General features: G+C 39.4%; 1 protein-coding gene across 2 annotated transcripts in view; it reads left to right on the top strand.

Moving 5' to 3' along the window:
• The window catches only part of UST (uronyl 2-sulfotransferase), a 254,661-nt gene that overhangs the window by 145,013 nt on the left and 88,131 nt on the right, over nucleotides 1-21,517 (top strand). The window contains exons 3-4 of one of the 2 annotated variants that reach the window (XM_039846943.1): nucleotides 6,612-6,767; nucleotides 17,957-18,036. In XM_039846943.1, the coding sequence (XP_039702877.1) occupies nucleotides 6,612-6,767; nucleotides 17,957-18,036 (236 nt within the window). The remainder of the gene's footprint in view (nucleotides 1-6,611; nucleotides 6,768-17,956; nucleotides 18,037-21,517) is intronic. The other variant, XM_039846944.1, reaches the window with a different exon arrangement.

The raw sequence follows: 21,517 nt of genomic DNA, 5'->3' as shown, positions 1-21,517 counted from the left end.
CCCATTTCTTTTATAAATGTGTTTGGCAAGGAAAAGTGTTCAAATCTAGTTTTAATTTTTAAAGAATTTCCAGGTTATATCTTGATAACAATATAGATTAAAACGAATCATGTAATAGCCTCTGAAGAGAGCATCAGTCGTTGGGTTACAAGCCATCTCTCTCCTTTGACTGATGCAGAAGCTGAGGCTCACAGGTGTGACTCACCTGGCTCTGAGCACCACAGCGCCCTGGGAAACTTTAAAATCAGGATTCACTGAACGGATTTGACGTGCTCAAAGTCACATGGGCAGCATGTAGCAGAACTGTCCCTGAGTTCAAGCCTCACAAAGCCCTGGCAGTGATTGACTGCCCTCAACCCCAATTTACAGGTACTGTAAATTCACAAAGGACAATTTAATTTATCAAAAAAAATCATTTCCTCTGTAGCATATTATTAGTACTAAGGAGCTAATGCTTTGCCAGAGTCTGATACAAATTTCTGCATATTACACATTCAGTTAACCCCCATAACTGTTCTCTAGTCATTCTAAGTGAGTAGACATTTACTGTAGTGTGAACATATTTGTCAGGTTAATCATGACCTTTTCCTGTGGATGGAAGGCCATTGGCACTCAAAAGGAAGACGTGACAGTGCCTTTTACTCAGGATCCCCTCCAGTATCACCTAGGCAATCCTCCGTCTGACCTTCCTCCCTCATAAAGCTGCATGAAACCACTCAGTGGCCTAATACAGAAGACCAGGAGTCATCTACAATAGCAGTTCCTTGAAACTGGACCTAGTGGTCACAGATCCCTAGAGGAGCTAGATTCCTGATCTTCATCCTAGATTTTCTATTGCAGTTAGTCTTAGAGTGGGGCCCAAGAATCTCATTTTGAAAAGTTCCATAGGCAATTCGAATATATAGCCATTTGGGAACCACAGCTTGTAACATACTATGTTAAATATCATTTTGCAGAGACTTAAAAGCAAGATTGATGTTAGCTCTTCCAATAAGACCAGTCCCCAGAGAGTCCTATAAACATAAGCTATGAAAGTCTTGGTCTAAACCAATTTTGCTTTTTACCTAGGAAGTCTTCTTTTTTTCCTCTCCCCATTTCAAAGCTGGGATAAGCTATTGAAATTGTGGATGTCTTCTGGTGGTAGTTACTGTTGTGCTCAGGATTTTGGAAAGACTTCTGTTTATTTGGCATGCTTCACACAAGTCTGTCAGGCCCTGAGGATTTGTGGCATGTGTAGAACTTAGAAGGCAGGCAACCTAGAAACATATAATTCATAGAGTGAAATATTTTGGAGCTCCTTTTACTTTTACAAATTGACCATAAAATGGAAACCACAGACATAACATTCACATAACCATAGTTGTCAAGAATAAAGAATCATTTGGGGAGGGGTGAGTGTGAGGGCTTTTGGTGTGTACTTCTTTACAGGACACCCAAAGAAACAGTAAGTCTTCGAAATTTGTGTGCAAGCGATGATAGGAACGTTTAAGTTGGGATGTAGTTTTCTGCCTGACAAATTGGCAAAGGTCTATTGAAGAGAACGGAGGTTTTTGAGGTTGATCTTAAGAGGTCTTTCGAAGTCCTTTCACAGTCATTATCATTGGAGGATATTTCCTTGTCTTGATAGATATTTCAAGTGGCTTTAGGATTTTGTAAACACTTTTCTTCGACTTCTTTCTATTTTTTCCTTTCCCAGCGGAAGTGGTTCACAGTACACAAGGCGGCTGTGACCATCTACGATAAATTGGGGAAGGAGTGAAGGGAAAACTACATCCTTCTGCTCCTCCATTAGCTGTGTCAACACTCTGTGCTTACATTAGCTTTTAAAATACATCCTCAGGAAGGAGAGAGAGGGGCTAATCACCAGCCCTGAGCATTCCAGGGACTTTAACAATGGATGCTAATGGCCAACCATACTGGTTGTGATAGTTGACTGTTGAAAAATGACATTTAATGAGGTTGGACACATTCAAGACATAACAAAAGAAAGAGTTTATGTGTCGCAGAAGTCAAACTAAAAATCGTTTTCACCCTTTGACGTTATAGTATATTAGATACAGTGTCGCCTTAGGAATCAGGAGAACTGGAACCAAGTTTTAGTTGTTATGTTCTATTTTTTTAGCTTTCTGACCTTGGATATGACAAATGATCTCTCTGGGCCTTAGTTTACTCATCTAAGAATAGTCCTAATATATACTGCACAGAGTACTTGAGAAGATGGAAAGACAATGTAAAAACAAGCTCTAGCCAAGTCAAGCACAGATCGGGCTGGGGGTGGGTGATGGAGGGTGGTTGTGTGGGGGTGGGGAGGGGACTGGAGTGGATGGATTATATTCTGAGTTGCTTCTGGGCCTTAAACTCTATCGTTCTATGAATCTGTGATCTGTGGGGGTCACACAGGAGAGTCGCTTAGGTGCTATTAATGACACTTAAATTACTTGATAATTTAAACTCCTAAAGCAATGCACAGCTAGAGTGCTGATTTAGTATCATTAACAAGGATTAAAAGGGTTTACATGGCACAGAGCCTAGGACAGGATCAGGACCAGTCCTCCATAAATATCAGTCCCTTTTCCACCATCGTTCCAGAAAGTGCACTTCAAATAAAAGACGACAATGATTGTTAAAGCAGACCTTCAGGAGCAAATCTACAGTTCCTGTTGTTAATTTTACAATCTTATCCAACATCGACATATTGATTTGGCCTGCCTATGTTTGCCCATTTCCAGGGCATTCCACAGGGTTCTTTCAGAAAGTGATTTAAAAGCCCCACCCTAAATTTGAGAGAGATTTATGTTTCTGATGGTGTACACTATATCTTCAAAAGTCACAAGACTGATTCCAGAAGCTCTGTGTTTATACTCTGTAGCGGTACGTTAGTGTTTCAAGAAATGGTAAAAATGGCGTCACAGTGGGGATGTTAAGCTCTCCTTTCTTTTCACATAGAGGTGCAGGAATGATGGAGGGATTCTTCCTTTTATAAAAGTGTTCTTTTCAAATAACAAATATTTGTAACCAATATTTCGGAGCTTCCCACAAGACTAATGAAAGAATTAAAATAAACGTATTTTTAAAAATCTAACCAGTAACCTAAAATTAAATAACATCTTTAGCTATTAGCAAAAGGTAGTAGTAGATAGATACTAAACTTGCTATTGTATTGATTACCCAAGAAATTCAGGAGACATTAAGTGTTTTCACCTCTGGTTTCTAAGTAAATGCTTCAATTCTTCATTTAAATCTTTTAAGATATACCTGCACTCTTGGAATAAAGTACTTAATATGTGGTAACTCACATCTTCCACGTCATCAATTCAGTCATAGCAAAGTTTCCTGCGCTGTTCTATGCTGTGCTAGAAGACAAGGAAAAATGCATTCACCCCAATTCTTCAGCAGTTTATTTCTCCAAAGAAATTAAAATTTGTGTTTACATTGGCAGCTCTGACACAACCATAATCCAGACTCCAGCCTGGTTATTATGGAAAGTCTGACTTACAAACACTATTAATATCAGTACATTAATCATAAAGTCCAGTTCAACCTCCCTGGGTCATAATCTCATAATTAGGAACTAAATGATTTATCTGAATATCTAAACTTATCCAATTGTTGCCTGAGAACAGATTTTTTGAGTACTCTACTGATTAAGCTACAAGTAAAATGGCCTATTATGAATATCTTTTTACTTGATGGCTTTTCTTAGCATTTAGTCAAAAAGATCAGCTGTAGTTCATTAAACACCTCAAGCTACCAAGAAACAATCAATGTTTGTTGAGGCTCTGTCTATACAAGGCGTATTCTAGGCACTGTGAAGACACCTAATAGAAGAAACTGACTAGCCCTAAAGAAACAAGGCTTTGCTCAGTAAAAGTAAATCCTGAAAAATTAAATCAAAATGATGCATGACTGGTTTCTCAGCGTATGATCTAGATATTATATTTTACTCCAGTGACAATTAGACTTTAAACTCCAAATTTATGAAATGCTACTTGCTCTGCATATAAAATATTTTGAGAAAATAAGTAAACCTATAATTACAGTACAGAATTTCAAATTATATAACATAGGCAAGTTGGGAGTTTGTTTATGTTTGTATTGTGCTATATTCTTCAGCTTTGAGCCTTTTCATGGCCTTCTGTTATTAACATGTGCTGAATGAAGGAATCATTTAGTTGTCATTTGTCAGTTGTCACTCAAGGCTGAGCATTTGAAATGGAAATAATATCCTCATTGGGGATATAAATATTTAATCAGATGCTTTTCATAATGGAAAGAGAAATAAAAAACATCCATATTGGAAAGGAAGAAGTAAAACTCTCTCTGTTTGCAGATGGCATGATCATGTATATAGAAAATCCTAAAAAATGCACACCAAAGAAAACTATTAGAGCTAATAAATGAGTTTATCAAGATTACAGTATACAATATCAATATAGAAAAATCAGTTTTATATCTATCAATGACCAATAGATCTAAAATGAGACTAAGAAGACAATTCCATCTATAATAACATCAAAAAGAATAAAAGGAATATAAAGCTCGTACACTGAAAACTGCAAAACATCATTGATACAAAAGAGAACTAAATAAGTAGACATCCTGTGTTTGTGGATTGGAAGGCTTAATATTATTAAGTGTTATTATTATTAAGATGCATTTGTCTCTAGTTTGATCTACAGATTCAACACGATCCCTATCAAAATCTCAACTGCCTTTTTTACAGAAATTGACAAGCTGATCCTAAAATTCACATGGAAATACAAGAGACCCAGAAGAGCCAAAGCAATCTTGAAAAAGAAGAACCAAGTTGAAGGGACTCATTCTTCCCAATTTCAAAACTTATGACAAAGCAATAGTAACCAAGACTGATGCTGGCATGATAAGGATGAACCTATAGATTGGTGGAATAGAATTGAAAGTACAGAAATAAACCCATACATTTATGGTTAGTGGATTTTTACTAAGGGTGCCAAACAGTTAAATAGAGAAAGAATCATCTTTTTAATAAGTAGTACTGGGACAAATAGATATTCATATGCAAAAGAATTAAGTTAAATTACTAGCTCACACCATACACAAAATTAACTCAAACTGAATCAAAGACCTAAATGTTACTCTAAAACTATAAAACTCTTAGAAAACATAGGTATATGTCTTTTTGACCTTGGATTAGGCAGTCGTTTCTTAGATTTGGCACCGAAAGCACAAACAACCAAAGAAAAATTAGATAAATTGGACTCCATCAAAATTTAAAAACTTTTCTGCTTTAAAGGACACCATGCAGAAAATGGAAAGACAGTCCATAAAATGAGTATATATTTAAAGATCACATATTTGCAAATCAAGAATAAATATAGAACTCTTAAAACTCAACAAAAATAACTCAATTTTAAAATGGACAAAGGATTTAAATAGACTTTTCTTTAAAGTAAATATACAAATGGCCAATAAGCACATGAAATATGCTTAACATCATTAGTCATCAGGGAAATGCAAAGCAAAACCACGATGAGATACCACTTCACACCCATTACGATGGCCATAATTTAAAAAAAAAAGTAGGCAATAACAAGTATTGTCAAGGATGGAGAGAAATTGGAACTCTCACACATGACTGGTGGGAATATAAAATGGTGCAGCTGTATTAAAAACAGTTTGGCCGTTCTTCAAAAAATTAAACAGTGACCATGTAATCCAGCAATTTCACTCCTAGGATATATTCGAGGTGAATCAAAAACATATGTCCACACGAAAACTTATACACAATTGTTTGTAGAATCATTATTCCAAAAAGTGGAAGCAATTCAAATGTCCATCACCTGTGAATATATAAACAAAATACAGAATGTCTATAGAATGTAATATTATTCAGCCATGTGAAGGGATGAAATACTGATTCCTACGACAACATTGATGAACCTTGAAGACATCATGCTAAATGAAAGAAGACAGATGCAAAAGGCCACTTATTTTATGATTCCATTTATATGAGGCGTCCAGAAGGATAGAGGCAAAACCATAAAGACAGAAAGTAGATAAATGGTTTCAAGGAACCAAAGAAGTGAGGGAAATGAAAAGTGATTGTTAATGGGTACAGAGTTTCTTTCGGGGTGATGCAAATGTTCTGTAATTAGTGGCGATGGTTCACGATTTTGTTAACAGAAAAAAATCAGTTGTACACTTGAAAAGGGCAAATTTTATTGCATCTAAGTTATGTCTCAACTTTTAAAATTACTACATTTTCCCTTCAGCATTCTACAAGTAAAGTTCTAATAAAGCATAATGTAACTTATGAGAGATTATTATCATAAAAGCACATATTTATATGTTTTCTTCCTAAAGAAAAAAAAAGTTTCATGATCAGCTTTATAGACGATATGGGATTTTACCAGTTTTAAGTATCAGTGCAGATAGCAAGATGACAAGTCCAGCATCTCTCTCAAGTTACACTAGGAAGGTAAATACCAGCTCATCGCTTCCTTTCCTCTCATCGGCTCCATGTGGATCCTTCTCATTTAGATTGATCAAACATTTATTGTTCAGAAGCTGAGGGAAGAATCTTAAGTCTTTTACCCGAAAAGTCTCATATTTGCTCTCTCGTTCTTTCCCAGGTGCTACCTTTCCCGAGCCAGGTGGTATACAACAGAGTAGGCAAGTGTGGGAGTCGTACTGTGGTCTTGCTTCTGAGAATCTTGTCGGAGAGACACGGATTTAATTTGGTCACGTCAGACATTCACAACAAAACCAGGCTTACTAAAAATGAACAAGTAAGTTGTCTTTGACCATGGTTAAGTTGTACTTTGCTTCAATTCACTTGTGTAATTAGTAGGTATCTTATAGGACAGCCTTCAAACCCCTAACAAATGAATACCAGAGTTGCAATTTCATGCTGTATTTTTGCCAGAGTGTGGAAGGAAATTTAAGTTACTTGTTCAGATGGAAACCTTTGAACCAGGAAATTTCTGCGAAGGCATTATTACAACCAGTGAAGGAGAGTGTACACTATGTCAATTTATCTAAAATTAGCAATGTGAATCTCAAATAGCTAACACCACTGAGCTATAAATAATAATGACAGCCTGACAGCAAAAAGTGAGAAAACTGTATTTTAATATTTCTTCCTCTGCATTTCCTCACGAGTGTCCTAAGTCTTTACGTTATAATAAAGAGAAACCCCTCTTGGGCCAGTGATCTGAGTGGTTGATGGAAGCAAGAGCTTCCTGTCATGGAGAGTTCAGGGGATCTCGAGCTTCAAAAGCGGCATTTGACATATTCAATGGTAGCAAAAGAATGACCCCATTTCTCAGGCACAATTCCACTGTAACGTAGCTGAGCCATGCAAGCGGGTGTGCTGGTGGTGGAGGACAGATGTGACACTCTGCCAGGGAGCTATGCAGACAGAATCTACTTTGTAAGGTTATACAAAAGTAAGGTCAACAGTCTGCACTGAGGTGCTTTGCTGATGTAGAAAAGTCAGCCCTAGTTTTCTCAAAAGGTCATTCTACAGGCTCAGGTTGGTTAGCCTGGTCTCACAAAGCTGCTTCTGTCCCCTAAGATACGTAATGTGGATGAACAGCCACAGGTATAAGTCAAGGTTTTCCAGAGCATAGAACCAGTAGGATGGAGATGTCTACCAGTAGATCAATCAACTGATAGATATAAAAGATTTATTATGAGAAATTGGCTCGCACAGTCATGGAGGCTGAGAATTCATGATCTACCATCTGCAAGCTGGAGACCCAGGAAAGCCATAGTGTAATTAAGTCCAAACACCTGAGAACCAAGGGAGCAAATGATGTAAAACTCAATCCAGGTAATGCAGGATGAGATGTCCCAGCTTAAACAGTGAGACAGGAGAAAAGGGGACACATTCCTCCTTCCTCCCCAGTTTGTTCTATTCGGGCCTTCAAGAGATTGAGTGATGCCCACCCACGTCGAGGAGGGCGATCTGCCTTACTGAGTCTACCAGTTCAAATGCTCATCTCGTCCAGAAACACCCTCACAGTCACACCCAGAAATATTGTTTAATCTGGGCACCCCTTGGGGGGCCAGTCGAGTCGACACATAAAATTAACCATTACACCACTCAATGAGTATATAAGCATGGGGAATAAACAAGGCACATGGTTTGCTACCAGGTTGAGCCCATAATTATGGAAATCTTCACCCACGTCTATCTATGTCCACTTCTTTCTGACATAATCCTACTTTTGAGGCATTCAAACCCTCACAAACAAAGGGAATTTACAATAGCCTTTTTTTTCTCTTTTACCATGGAGGACAGTGGGACTGTTTTAAGAGAGTCACCAACAGTACTTGGCTATAAGCCAGTATTTTATTGTCTTCCACAATATAGAGATCAAAATTGTCCATTCCTTTGAAAGCTTCCACTAAAAGTCTCTGAGTATCAAGTCTAAATAGTCATTAGCAATCAACAAAAGATATTCTGAGATTAATCTTGTAGGTTCTTTGGTAGGCTCCCAATAGCAAAGGTTATGTTTAGTGACATTCAAAGATACCATTTTTTATGAGTAACTTTAATAGGGGTAGGTTCTCTGATTTCCTTACCTTATTAAAGAGCTAATATGATTAGGTCAAAAGAAAGGACTGTAAATAAATAGCCAATGTTATTGAAGTTTTATTATAATTATTAAATTTAGTTTTCTTTTGAGACTTTGGATCTGCTTATCAGATTATACTTAAATATTCTTATATGTGGAAACTGCTCAGTTCTCAGAAGACTCATAAAACACAGTAGCTTGACTTTAGTGTTAAAACGGTACAAACAACCCAGAGGGCGCAAAGCAACTAAAATATTAGACACGGAGATGTTCAGGAATGCCCTAGAAGAGAGAGCACAAAATGTAATATATAAATATACTGTGGGATTTTACACATAAGCTTAATTTATTTCCTATGAGGAACATTCATGAGAAAGGAAGGGTTTAGATTAAAAATTAGAAATAATTTGATAACGGTATATCAATTGTTAAATCTAGAATGGGTTAAAGACAAAGTCATCTTTGTCCTCTAAAATAGAGGTTAGCTCTCATCTGTTTGGAATGATTGGCTTGTCTAGAAGCCAAGGAATAGACTAGACAATCGTTTAAGGTTCTTTCCAGCCTTGTGATTCTGTGATATATTTATACAACTTCTAGCATAATCTGTGCATAGTGTAGTTGAAACATTTCTGATTCCTGTGGTCAGTGTGACCTAGAATATATTTCATTACTTGTTTATTCCAGATTCTTATTAAATTATATGGCAAATTTTTTAAATTCAAGGGAAAGATATCATAGAAAAAAACAAATAAACAATTTTGATGTAATAACAGACAACAGTGACAGTTGTCTCTCTGCAGCTAACTGACCAGGTTGTGACGTGCAGGGAAAGCCAGGAAATGTCATGAAAAGAAACCAAGTTTGAAGTAGTTCACGAATGTTTAAAGAAACTCATTTCCTTATTATATGTATCATTTTACTAAAGTTTCAAAGTGCATAAAACAAGCAGAGAACAAAAATATTATTTTACCTAATATATTCAAGAAATAATTTGTGGTATGAATAGCTCCTCTTCTTGGTAACTTATTAAAGGAAAAGGGGGAAAGTGATTTCGGAGACGAGTTAAAATTTTAAAGGCAGTGGTTCTCAATGTTGAACAGTAGAACTCTGAAAATGTGTTCCCATGGAAACATTGTTCTCTAGCGTTAATAACAGTTCTACTTCAGGTACAGTATGAGTTAAACAAGCTCCTGTGGGCTGGCCTGGGACTCTATCCACCATGTAGAACATTTATTTTATGAGAAAATGTGTTCCAAGTTCCAAACTACTGACTTACAAATGAACTTTAGAATAGTATCCACTTACAAGACTTGAATTGTATACCATTTCATTCATTCACAATGACACCTCTCTGGCCGGAGTCAAATTAACGCATATAGCATACATTGCTCACTGGAAGATAGCTTTCATCTCTCTCTCTCTCTTTCTCTCTCTCTCTGTCTCTCGCTCTCTCTCTCTCCGCCCCCCTCTTTCATTCTTTCTCTTTCTCTCTCTCGAACTAAATTTAAAATTTATTTAATGGAATAAGACACTGAAGAGATTATTTAAGAAGAAAGGGAGCATGAAGACACCAAATGTTGGAATGCCTATAAAAATCCCATTACATCTGCCCTTATAGAAATAAAAATACCTTTGAAGTTTATATTTTAGAAAACTCCGCCTCGACAGAAAAGCATGGACAGCTGCTGCTAGCTAAATGTTGGACCTTTGCAGGGAATATAACGCAAACCCATGATAGCATCATTTCATTTATTCTCTAAAGCCAGATTTCAATTTCTTGGGCCAGCTTAGTAATTTCTTGGAAAATGGAGACTGCATACAATTTGAAAGACATGAAACTATTTCCAGAAGCCATCGGAATGTGATTTCCAAAAGACTCATAACCACCTTTGTTAATGGTCTGATGCTATCTTTCAGAACATTGTTCTCAGGACGATAAAGGTCCAAGTGCCACAGTCACATCACAGATGTAAGAATTCAAAATTATCTCTTTTTTGTTGGAGAAGGGCAAAAATTGTTTGCATGGGAGCTAAAAAGATTAAGAAAGCAAATACTTTTACTACTTATTGTTAATTAATTATTGTAATTAAATATTGTTAATTGTAAGTTAATTATTCATTTTATTTATACTGAGGATTACAAATTAGAAATAGCACCTACTCCATGCTAATTGTTTGATTTCATTATTTTATTGAACTTTTTTGGACCTAAAACCATACCAGCGAGTGGCTATGATTCCCTATTTTATGCATGAGAAAACTAAGACAACCAGATTGTCACTTTCCAAATTTAACAGAATAGAATGACTACCCGTGGCACCTGGACTTGACCTTAGGCCCTCCCGAATTTAAGCGCCATTCTTCTAATGCCGGGCTTACATGTTCTGGCGGCACAGCAGGATCTCCAGCAGAGTCTTTTAAAACCTGTATTTGCAGTGGCCCTTCTGAAGATTCTGGGGTAGAGCCCAGAAAACAATTTTTTTTTTTAAATAATAAAGTGCCACAAGAGATGACAGTTCAGACAAGGTTAAGAATCCTTTTCACAGCTATCACATCAGCATTGCCCTAAGTGTATTCCTGAGAATCCTAGTCCCCAAAGACACTGAGGAAAAAGAAAATAACATAATTAAATAAATTTGGGAAATGCTATTCCTTTGTCACCCTCTCAGAGATTATTCACGACAATTATTCACATTTTAAAGACTGAGAACTCCTTCAATTAAAAACAGAAATCTGTTCAACTGGCTTTCGCCTAGTGTTTCCCAGTCATAGTTGGCCAGGGAACAATTTAGAAGTGTTTGTGGCTCTCCTGTGCATCCCACAGAACTCAATTCAGTTTGGAAAATGCTGGCCATCACATCTACTGTGACGCTTTTCAACAGCTCTTCAGATTACCAAAACCTTGAAAAGTTTTCAAAGGGTAGAGGAGTCAGAGATCCTATGCCATGTGCTCTTAGATTGCTTCAGCCTCTTGGTCAAAAACAGAATCGCTTTCCAATGTCTTAAACTTCCCTTTCCTGTTGCTCTCCCCCTGCAAGTTCCAAGTCTGACTGTGGCTGTCAAACAATGTGATTCTAAAGAAGAAAAATGCATCCAAAGAAACCATATTAGATTTGGAGAAGGTCTAGAGGCCACTGGGATTCCTCCTAGGTTTCCCCAAAGCAGGGTCAACTGACCTCAGTTCAAAGGAAAAGATTTACTCATTCATTTCTTCATTGATGTCGATGACTATTCATTGAGGACCTACGATGAATGCTATATTGAGCACCAGGCAGTACACTGGATTTGTGCATATCTTATTCTTGATCCTTCAGACAACATTATTAGGAAAGTATCATCACCTCATTTTACAGGAAGAAACAAGTGTTCAAGAAGAATGTGGAGAAAACAGCTTGAAAGCGAACTTGGGTCAAATCCTGGAGAACTCAGAACGCTAGGCTGTGGAATTAGAACGTTATTCAGTAGGCAGAAGAGAACCGTTAGAAAAACAGATCTTAACCATGATGAGCATCAGAATCTTCCTGGGAGCTTTTTCACGACGCATGTTTCTAGGTCCCACTACAAAATATGAGTTAGACTCTCAATGGTGGAGCCAAGGTATTGGCATCTTTGCGGGAAAAAAGCTCTTGAAGGGATCGCCATGTGCCATTGTAGTAAAGAATCATTGCATGCAAGGTTCTAATTATTGGGAAGTTTTCCTTTTATTAAAATGAATCTTCTACTAAGCAAGAAAAATTCCTCCTTCATCTGAGAACCCCTGAAACTTGTTGCGTGCTTCCCGAAGTCTTACTGAGTGGTGGTGTCTCAGGAGCCTGCACGCTTATCCCAGGAACCTTACCTTTGCTTGAGACCTTTTGGACGTTTCCTTACAATGACCTTCAGAGTTTCCTGACTTTAGAGTAGGAAGTACAGTGTCCACAGGCATCAGAGCTGCTCGGACTCAACCTTGGAACCAAATCAAAAAATTAGTCAAGTCCATCTGCTGGCCACAAGGATGTGTTCACCACGCTCTGCAAACAAGGTCTTATCTTGGAGTTCTATAGACAAAAGCTGAGTCCGCTAATGGAAATTCACTGGAAAGAAAAGGAAAAAAAGATGAAGAAGCAACAAGACCTGAAAAAATATGTTTTCTCATCTCCTTTCAATGATAGCAAAGAGATTGATTTTCTCTTCTATTCAGACCCAGCCTATTTGCCTTGTTCTTGTCGTTACGCCCCCTGGTGGACTTCCTCTTCACTGCAGGCATGTGTTGCACTGACTGCACAGCCCTGGAGGGAAGACTGTCCAGCCCCCTCACTAGAAGGACTTCCCTACTCAGATGATAGAGGGAAAGATAAACTGAGCCGACAGCTATTCTCTCGACCTTCGGGGTTAAAGGGCCTGGAGTTCTCCTCTGAGCTGCTTCTTATTGGGCTTTGATGTTGTGAAGAAAAAAAAAATCTTTTCTTTCATTTACGATGTTTTGCAAAATTATAGGACATCTTGATCTAGTTGTTCCCAAGTGACACAAGAATTCAGACCAGAGTAGTGTCATTGCCATGACCGCTGGCATTTCCTAAAGAAGTCAGGAGCCAAGCCTTTTACTAACTAGCTGTGTTTGTAGAACCGTAGGTAAGGGTTTTCTGCTCTACCTGTTCCCAGCCAGTTAGGTTGAAAGCAAAAGATTAGAAACTACTTTCTGGCTTATCTTCTGCATTATAAATTCTGTTCAATTCTTGCTCTTTTTATTTTAACCTCAATTCTATCTCATTCTCAGATGCACTGTGATTTAAGTTCTTTTAGAAAACTTCCATTACAGTTATCTTTCTTTTTTTTTATCATTTTAAATTCATTCTTGTTCTTATAATATATGCTATTTCCCCACCTAGAACTTTCAAAGAATACCCTCTGATATCGTAATGCTTTTTATTTTTTATTACTTTTAATGCTTTTCCCCCATTATAACTTTCTCTCAATTTTTCAGCACATCCCGTGAAAGGTAGAAAATTTATATCCCCATAAACTCTCTTAATTCTCCAGAGTTATTTTGCTGACTGACACCTTCCTCCTATTTGAAGAACTAACGTATAGATCAAATAACAGTGGGAATGGTGAAGAGATTGCAGCTCAGTGATAAAGAACAGGATTTTGAGTGTCAATCGACTTGGATTTGAATCCCAGCTCCATCTTTTTTTAGTGATGAGACCGTATGCCATCTAGGTAGCCCTTTTGTGCCTCAGTGTCTCAACTTGTGCATGTAAATAATAGTAACTCACACAGCTATTTGAGGATGAAATGGCAACATGTATGCAGAGAGCTTCTGGGTATAGGACATAGCCCAGGGACCACTCAGAAAATGGGAGTCTGTTTGGTGTTGTTATGTCTTAGATATTATCATAGTAAAACTGTTAGCGTCACGTAATGGGTAATGGATGTCCAGGTCTGTCTCCAGTGAACTATACATTTCTTGACGCTAAAATATTTTTTCTAGCAGGGCCATCTTTATTACATAAACAATGATGGGGTATATGTTCTGTGCAGGTGCCTGGGATTGGTTTTCTGGGCTGAGTAATCAAGGCTGGCCCCAGCTTTCAAGGACCTTACAGTCTGGTTCTGGGCTGGCACACAAACTCAGCTATAAAGTAACAGAAAAAGTAAATGTCCTGAAAAATCCTCATAGTGCTGTGGAAAGTCAAAGAAGGCAACATCGTTGATAGCCGAAGATGTTCAAAACCAAACACATTTCCCTTCGTTTCTTCAGCAAGATTTATTTCCCCTGCAGTATCCCCCATCTCCACGAATGGGTACCACTGTGTGTTGAGATCAAGCCAGGACTCTGAGAAGGAAGCTCTCCTGACCTCTCCCTCGCCTTCCCTTCTGCCACCAGTGAGGCGCAAGGCTCAGCAGGTCCTTCCTCCTTGATGTCCCTGAACCTCTCCATCTGTCTTCTCTTCCAGCGCTTGCATTCTGTGGTTATCAAATTTTTATGCCTTAGAATCTCCTTGAGCGCTTGTTAAAACTCAGATTGATGAGCCCACCCCAGAGTGTCTTCTGATTCAGTAGTTCCAGGGTAGGACCTGAGAATTTGCACTTCTAACAAGTTTTCAGTTGATGCTGATGCTGCTAGTCTGGGGAGCATCCTGAAAAGCGCTTTCTTAGTTTATGACCTCATCGTTTTCTGTCTTCCTACCTACACTTTCTGTCTATAATCTTTACTCTTCTTCACATTCTCTACCCTGACCACAGACAGGGGTAAAAAAATCCTTTCTTGCTGTGGATTGCCCATAAGATAAATGTCAGAATCCCTCATGTGACTTGCAGGGCCCTAAGTTACCTGTCTCTTACCTTCCTGTCTAGTCTTATCTACTGCCTTGCTGACCCCTTGCCTGACCTCTGGCACCCAGAACTCCTGGCAGTTTTAATATCCATGTCATTTCACGTTTCCTCCTTTGCATCTGCTGTTCACTCTGTCTGCAATGCCGTGGGTCCCTTTCTTCGCTTACTAACTCTGATGGGTCCTTGCAAACCACTGAGGAATGCATCCTTAGAAAAACATTACCTCTCCACCTGCAGACAGGGGAGGTGCCTCACCTCCGTGGTTGTCGCATGTCACATGTTATCTACCTGCTAGTGCACCTCTCCCTCAAAACTGAGCTTCCTGAGAACAAGAACCAAGTCTTTTACCTCTATAGCCACAGCTCCAAGCAATATATTACCTGATACAGAGTTAGAAATCAATGGATGTTGAATGAAGGGAGAGATCCAGGAAGGCTACTTGGAGGAAGTAGGCATTTTAGCCAGATGCAAAGACTAGTTAGGATTTGGACATGGAGAGAGTAGAAGAAGAACATTCGAGAAGAGGAAGCTTGAGCCTGAGCTCGGGCATGGTCAGGGTTGGGCATGGTGTGAGGAAGGAACAAGGAGGGATCTCGTTTGGCTAGCCTGGAGAGCAAGTCGAGGGAAATAGTGAAGGTAGAATGAATGTGACTCAGCGAGAGAATGAATGTGGAAGCTCAGGAGAGATTCACATACGGAGAGTACCGTGAACCTAAAACAGACTCTCCAGAGATGGAGGAAGCTGGAGGATAAGGGACAAAGATGGGCGAGAATCAAGAGTGCGGTTTTGGCCATGGTAGATTAAGGGATGCCGTTAGGATACAATCCCACTGTGTGGTCCTTATGTGTCTTCCCACTGACCTGATTCCTGTTTTGATCTCCAGGGCCTAGTAAGAGCTCAATAAATGCTGAATGAAGGAATAAATATATGAATGAATGCAAGGTGATCAGAATAAAGGCCACAAGCCAAGGTAGAGAAGGAGAAGTAGCGTCTGTGATGACTTTAGGTAGTGATTGCCACCCATGATGCACGCATGCAGATAAGACAGACAGGCAGGCTGCCGGCGACGATGGGCGGACTAGGATGGGTGACTCAGGTGATGGGCATCAGGGGTCCAGGAGACCATTGCTTGTCACTAGAAATCGGGAAAGTCTTAGCATTTGTGAAGACAATCAAATGACATCTTGACCATAATGCTTGAAACCTGTACTTGTGGGAGTACCTAAGTAGCTTTAAGATTTGTATGAAAACTGAAATGAACTCTCTGACTTCACTGTACTAATGCAATAAACGTGAGCATTAGTACCTTTATTCTATGTTTAAAGATACATCTACAAAGAGTTAAGCATTGTCACTGCTAATCAATTTTTCCTTGTGAAATAGACAGCTTTATGACTATTGTGACACCATTCTCAGAATCTAACCACTACTATTCTTCCATTAAATTTAACAGGTTGACACATGTTTAGAGGATATAATATAATGTCGAATGTATGGAAGAAATGGTTTTTCTTCTGACCTGTTTTTCCAGACTTCTTGTATAATTCTAGGGGGCTTCTCATATTACTCTTATGTGTGCAGAGAAATATCTGAATAAAAATAGTTTAGAGATTAAGGCATTAAATGGTATTTATATTAAACAAATACATAGTAAAGAATTATCCATAGACACCTTTGGTTGTGCTTCCAAATCAGTAATTGTATTGATAAATCCATCGAAATTTACAATGTGACCCAACAGAAAGTTTTATTACCAAAAACAAATGCTGAGGCATGGGGGAGGGGAAGGGAGTGGAGATGTAGAGGATAAACAGTAGATAAAGAGACAGAATTCAATTTCTTTTTATGCTCAAGCTTCGGCAGACCATTATTTACCCTCGCCTGCCACTGTGACTACCAGAAACACAGGATTGGGGAACTGCAAGTCATTTACTTTTAAAACTCAATTTCATTTCTTCTAACAATCATCGTGAGTATGAATATCTAATAAAAGGATTAGGCGTTGACACCCTAGAGTAACATCTATAATGCATGTACTGGTTGGAGTTAATTCATTTAACAAATATTTGTTGAGCGTTTGAGTGTGTGTCAGCCCTGTGCTGGGAATGAGGGAACGAGGCGAACCAGGTTTTCTGTCCCGTTTCAGACAACCTGGAAGGAGTTCTCGACTCTGATTTTATTGTTGTAGCGACTGTGGTTAACACGTGAATGACCGTTTTTGTTTCCAGTTTTCAACTCGAACTATTTCATAAAATAATTGAAACGCTGCACTTCTGAGGTATCTCCAGAGTAGCAAACTTCAGTGTGCTCCTTAAAACTTCCAGTGTGTCAGTTTTGATGAAGCCCAGTAGAAAATCTAAGAGAAGCGAAGTTTAGGAAGTCAAGGAGTATAAGAATGGTTGGAATTGCTAACAGTTTTTACTAAACATTTTCTGTATCGTGACATGTTCCAGAAGACCATAAACATCAGTTTATACTGATATAAACTACTTTTTGCCTTGCCGATAACTGTAAATAAATAATTCAGATGACCACCCACCCAAAACCAAGGTGTTTGGGGGAGTTTATGTGTTTCCGATGAAATCTTTGCTTTGTAAATTTTCATAATCAAAGAGAAAAATAGTCGGGTGTATCGCCCCACTTTACTCCCACTTTTAAATTCCGCAGAACCGGTTTCAAATATTTCTGTGTAGCCTGTGAATATCATCATGGCAATATAAAATAATGATTAAGCTCTCGTCTTGATTTGACTTTAATGGAGGGGATTAAAGGCATTTTCTTACTTGCATTTCTGTACAGCAGCACACCGGCTTTTCCAGTTAAAATTAATTGACCTGTCACATTGTTTTCATGGTAGCAATCAGCTAAATTAAATACGGGGCTATAAATCTGGGTAGCACTGTTTGACTTAGGAAGAAGCCTTATGTAAAGTTCATAGATGTTATGCAAAACACAGGTGTTTGGCTCTGGTCCCAGAGGTAAGAAGCGGGGATAAAAAGGAGTTGGGGAGATAACCTTTAGCTTAATACAGCTTGGGAGATTAGATCTTATATATGCTAATTTTGTACTTTTTTTAATAGATGGAACTGATTAAAAATATAAGTACTGCCGAACAGCCCTATTTATTTACGCGACACGTTCATTTTCTCAACTTCTCGAGGTAAGAGATTTTTCAGCTTCGTGGTCCTTTCGTTTCTTTTTAGTGCTTAGACTCCTTCTCGTGAACAATTACTTTAAAATCTACTTTCATTTTCAAGGTAATATAATTGCCCTGGCAAAGACATTTTAAATCCTGTTATTTTTGCTGTGGAGGGATCGACATGTGAAGCATTTGGACAGAAGCTTCATTTCTTTCTAGAATATGAATCTTCAATCTTGCGAAAGGTTGAAATTATTTTTAATGAGAAGCCATTTGACCTGAGAGGTTTTTTTTTTTTAAAATCAGGTTTTGTATTGAAATAAATAAATGGGGAGGTTTAAGAGGGGTATTTTAACAGAAATTATTTCATGGCACATTTTTGTACAATTTGAAGCCACATATGATGGTAGGAGTAACTTATTGGTGGAGTAATGTGTATTTTATAGGATCCAAAACGCCTCTCTGCCTACCTTTCAAAGACTCCATCTGATTATTCTAAGCCTTGCATGCCACTGGAGCGTTTTAGAAATCTGTTTTTTCTTCGGCTACGAGGACCTTCAGGTAACAAGGCTAATCTCCAAATTTTAGGTTTTTAGACCTTTGATCTGCGAAGTCACTACTAGCATGCTCTGGGCAGTCTCTCCCCCAGGGATTAATTCACATACATTCCCTTGTCACTGCTCTGCTGTACTCTGAAGTTCTCAGACACCTCCTCTCCTCAGGCTGGCCCGTGGTCTGAGCTCACAGTGGCATCCGCTGATAGCGCACTGGATCTGGAGGCAGATCCACCTGCCAGCCCGGGACGCTGGGCCCTCACGTCCCTCACTGTTATTCCCATGGGGATATTAGGTCCACCTCAAGTCCACAGGAGAGCAGCACACTGTCCTACTCGCTGGTGCTGACCTAACGGTCCCCAAGGGCTAGGCACCCAGAGAGGCCCTGAGCGGTCCCAGCTCTGCACTTGTTGGGCACAGCTGCTCTGCCACAGGATGCTCACAGCCCATAGAGTGGAAGCAGGTTTTAGCCTTCAAAGGACACCCCCTCCTGCTGTGCAGCAGGCCCTGTGCAAATGAAGTGTAAAGAAAATGAGATTCAGCAAAGCAAGTTAGTAAGCAGCAAAGAGGCGTTGCTGTCTTATCCTTGACAGCAAGCTTCCCTGAGGTTTCCCGGCCTGCCTGATAGCCAGGGTTCCCTTGGATGGTAAAAAAGGCACCTGCAAATTATCCTCAGTGGCCCAGGGCCATGGCACTGAGAGCTCCAGTGTGTTTCCAACCGCATTTATAAGGTAGCTTGTTACTGGATTGTCTGGGGTACGTGCCCTGCCTCTCACTTCCAGTAGGCAGAGAACATATAATTCAGCCTAATTGGATAATGAGGACTTGTTAGCTATTTCAGGCATTGCCTTATATATATGACTTGTAGAATGCCACACACGGCCCCTCCTACCATTCCTCTTCTCGTGACCTTCCTTCTGCATCGCCCCAGGTACCCTCCAACCTCATTCATTTAATTCTTCTCCCTTCAAGGTCAAATCTTTACAACTAAAACAAACTGCAATGCCACAGATCTTAGGAACTAACTCAGGACAGTGCAAAACCTCAATGGCAAGTCAAAGCTGATGATATCAGCATTGGATCAGCCCAGCTGGGCACAGCGTGATGATCACATTTTATCATGGCCTCTGCTGTCAAATACATGTCCAAGAGCTTAATCTTGATTAACTAAATTCGGAAAGAAAAATAAAATTGGTAAACACCTTTAAAAGACACCACATCTGCAGAAAACAGTGTGGGCCTGGCTGTTGGGACCTCTGGGTGTCAGACCTTCTCACTCACCGTGATTCTGGGCAAGCAATTTACCCCCAGGGTGTGTGGGGGCGGGGAGGGGGGTGTCTCTGTTTTTCCATCTATGAAAGACGGATAATTCCTGTCCACCCTGCCTTATAGGGATGTCCTAAACACATGAAGGAAAGTTCTTCAAGTTCTTGGAGCGAAGGATGTTCAATGTGTTCAAAGTGGCCTTTCAAAGGCATTTCTGTAGATGTCTCAAATCTGAGCCCACAGTTTGCCTTCTGCCCATCTGTAGCCTCCCGGTGTCTCCATCTAATGCCTTGAGGGCAGGGCCCTGCTCCGCTGGTGTGGCCTCTCTCCCTTCCGTTTTGTTCAATTAAATGCATGCTTACCGAGGACCCTCTGTTTTCTATACAACGAGCTAGGAATGGGGCTTCTGCCCGAACGGTAAATGTTCCCCTCGCCTTTGGGGAACTGTAAGCTCTTCCTCCGTTAAGGAAGAAGTGGCAACCAAGTGTAATGAACTTAACAAAGAGTCGCAGGGTCTCCCTGAGAGGAAATGGGAGGCAGGACCCTCCCTCCCCAGAAGAGGGAGTCTGGAAGGTACTGCAAGCAGGAGCCTTTGCTGCTGGGGTGTGAGGGGCGGGTCAGCTTTAGACAGATTGGAGGGGAAAGGCATTGGTGGCACAGGGACCAGCATGAACAAGAGCTGGACTAACAGAGGGACCAAGAGTAATTCCCTAAATAAGAGCTAGAGGGTGGGCGCAAGTGGAATGAGGTGGCTGCCAGGAATTTAAGCAGGAAAAAGGAGAGACTGACCTGATCAGCTTTGCTCCTTTGAAAAGCTCGTGTTAATTGTGGAAACACCCCTCCCCCCTCTTCTCGCCCCATGCTGAGCACCTGGGGAGGCAGGTACCAGATACAAGGGCGGAAGGACAAACTGAACTTTTATACATTACCAGACAATGTTATACTCACAGAACATAGAAAATTAAAAATCATCTTTTTCTTATTCAAGGGAATAGCTTTATTTAAGGAACATTTCTTAGGTCTAAAGGCAGACTGTGGGCATACAAAGAAAGCCCCAAAATATACAATTTGAGAAAAACAATTAAGCTGAGACTTGTTAAGAAGGCTTCACGTATGTTAAAAATAAGCTCTATATTTTGAATTATAAGTCACGGAGATAATTAAGCTGCTCTTAAGAAGACCCTGACAGGCATATGGTTGCTTTGTTTCAAGATGATGAAATTATTAACACAAGAATTGATACTGCAACCTAATATTCTTTGTCGATGTTTTATTTCTAATCTTCCTTGCATTCTTAGCACGCAGCAAGATACATGCCAGTGAGCAGAATATAAGAATGCCAGTCTAGCCTCTCTCCCCACACCTTCTTTTGTACCTAAATGTTCTGAGCTTGTGACATGTATGGCATTATACCAAAAATGAATTGCCCCTTACTTCTTTTTTTTCAATTAATATGTCATTCTTACCTTAAAAGTTAGACACTCTGAGATGCCAAATGCTGTTCTCTAAGCTTCTGGCTGTTCAGTAGCTGACTTCATTATTTCATTTATTCATCATCTAGGCATCTTGCTCTCTTCCTCCTTTTTCCTTTCTTTAGAGCCAGAAAGAATCGTTTCTCCATATCCAGTTTTATTCATCAACCATGGAAACCAAGAGTATCAGACCAATCTGATGTTTTTGTA

The sequence above is a fragment of the Pteropus medius genome, unplaced genomic scaffold, assembly GCF_902729225.1.
Source record: "Pteropus medius unplaced genomic scaffold, Ma_sr-lr_union100, whole genome shotgun sequence".
Taxonomy (NCBI): domain Eukaryota; kingdom Metazoa; phylum Chordata; class Mammalia; order Chiroptera; family Pteropodidae; genus Pteropus; species Pteropus medius.
The sequence above is the reverse complement of the archived record's forward strand: the minus strand, read 5'-3'. Positions and strand labels throughout refer to the sequence as shown.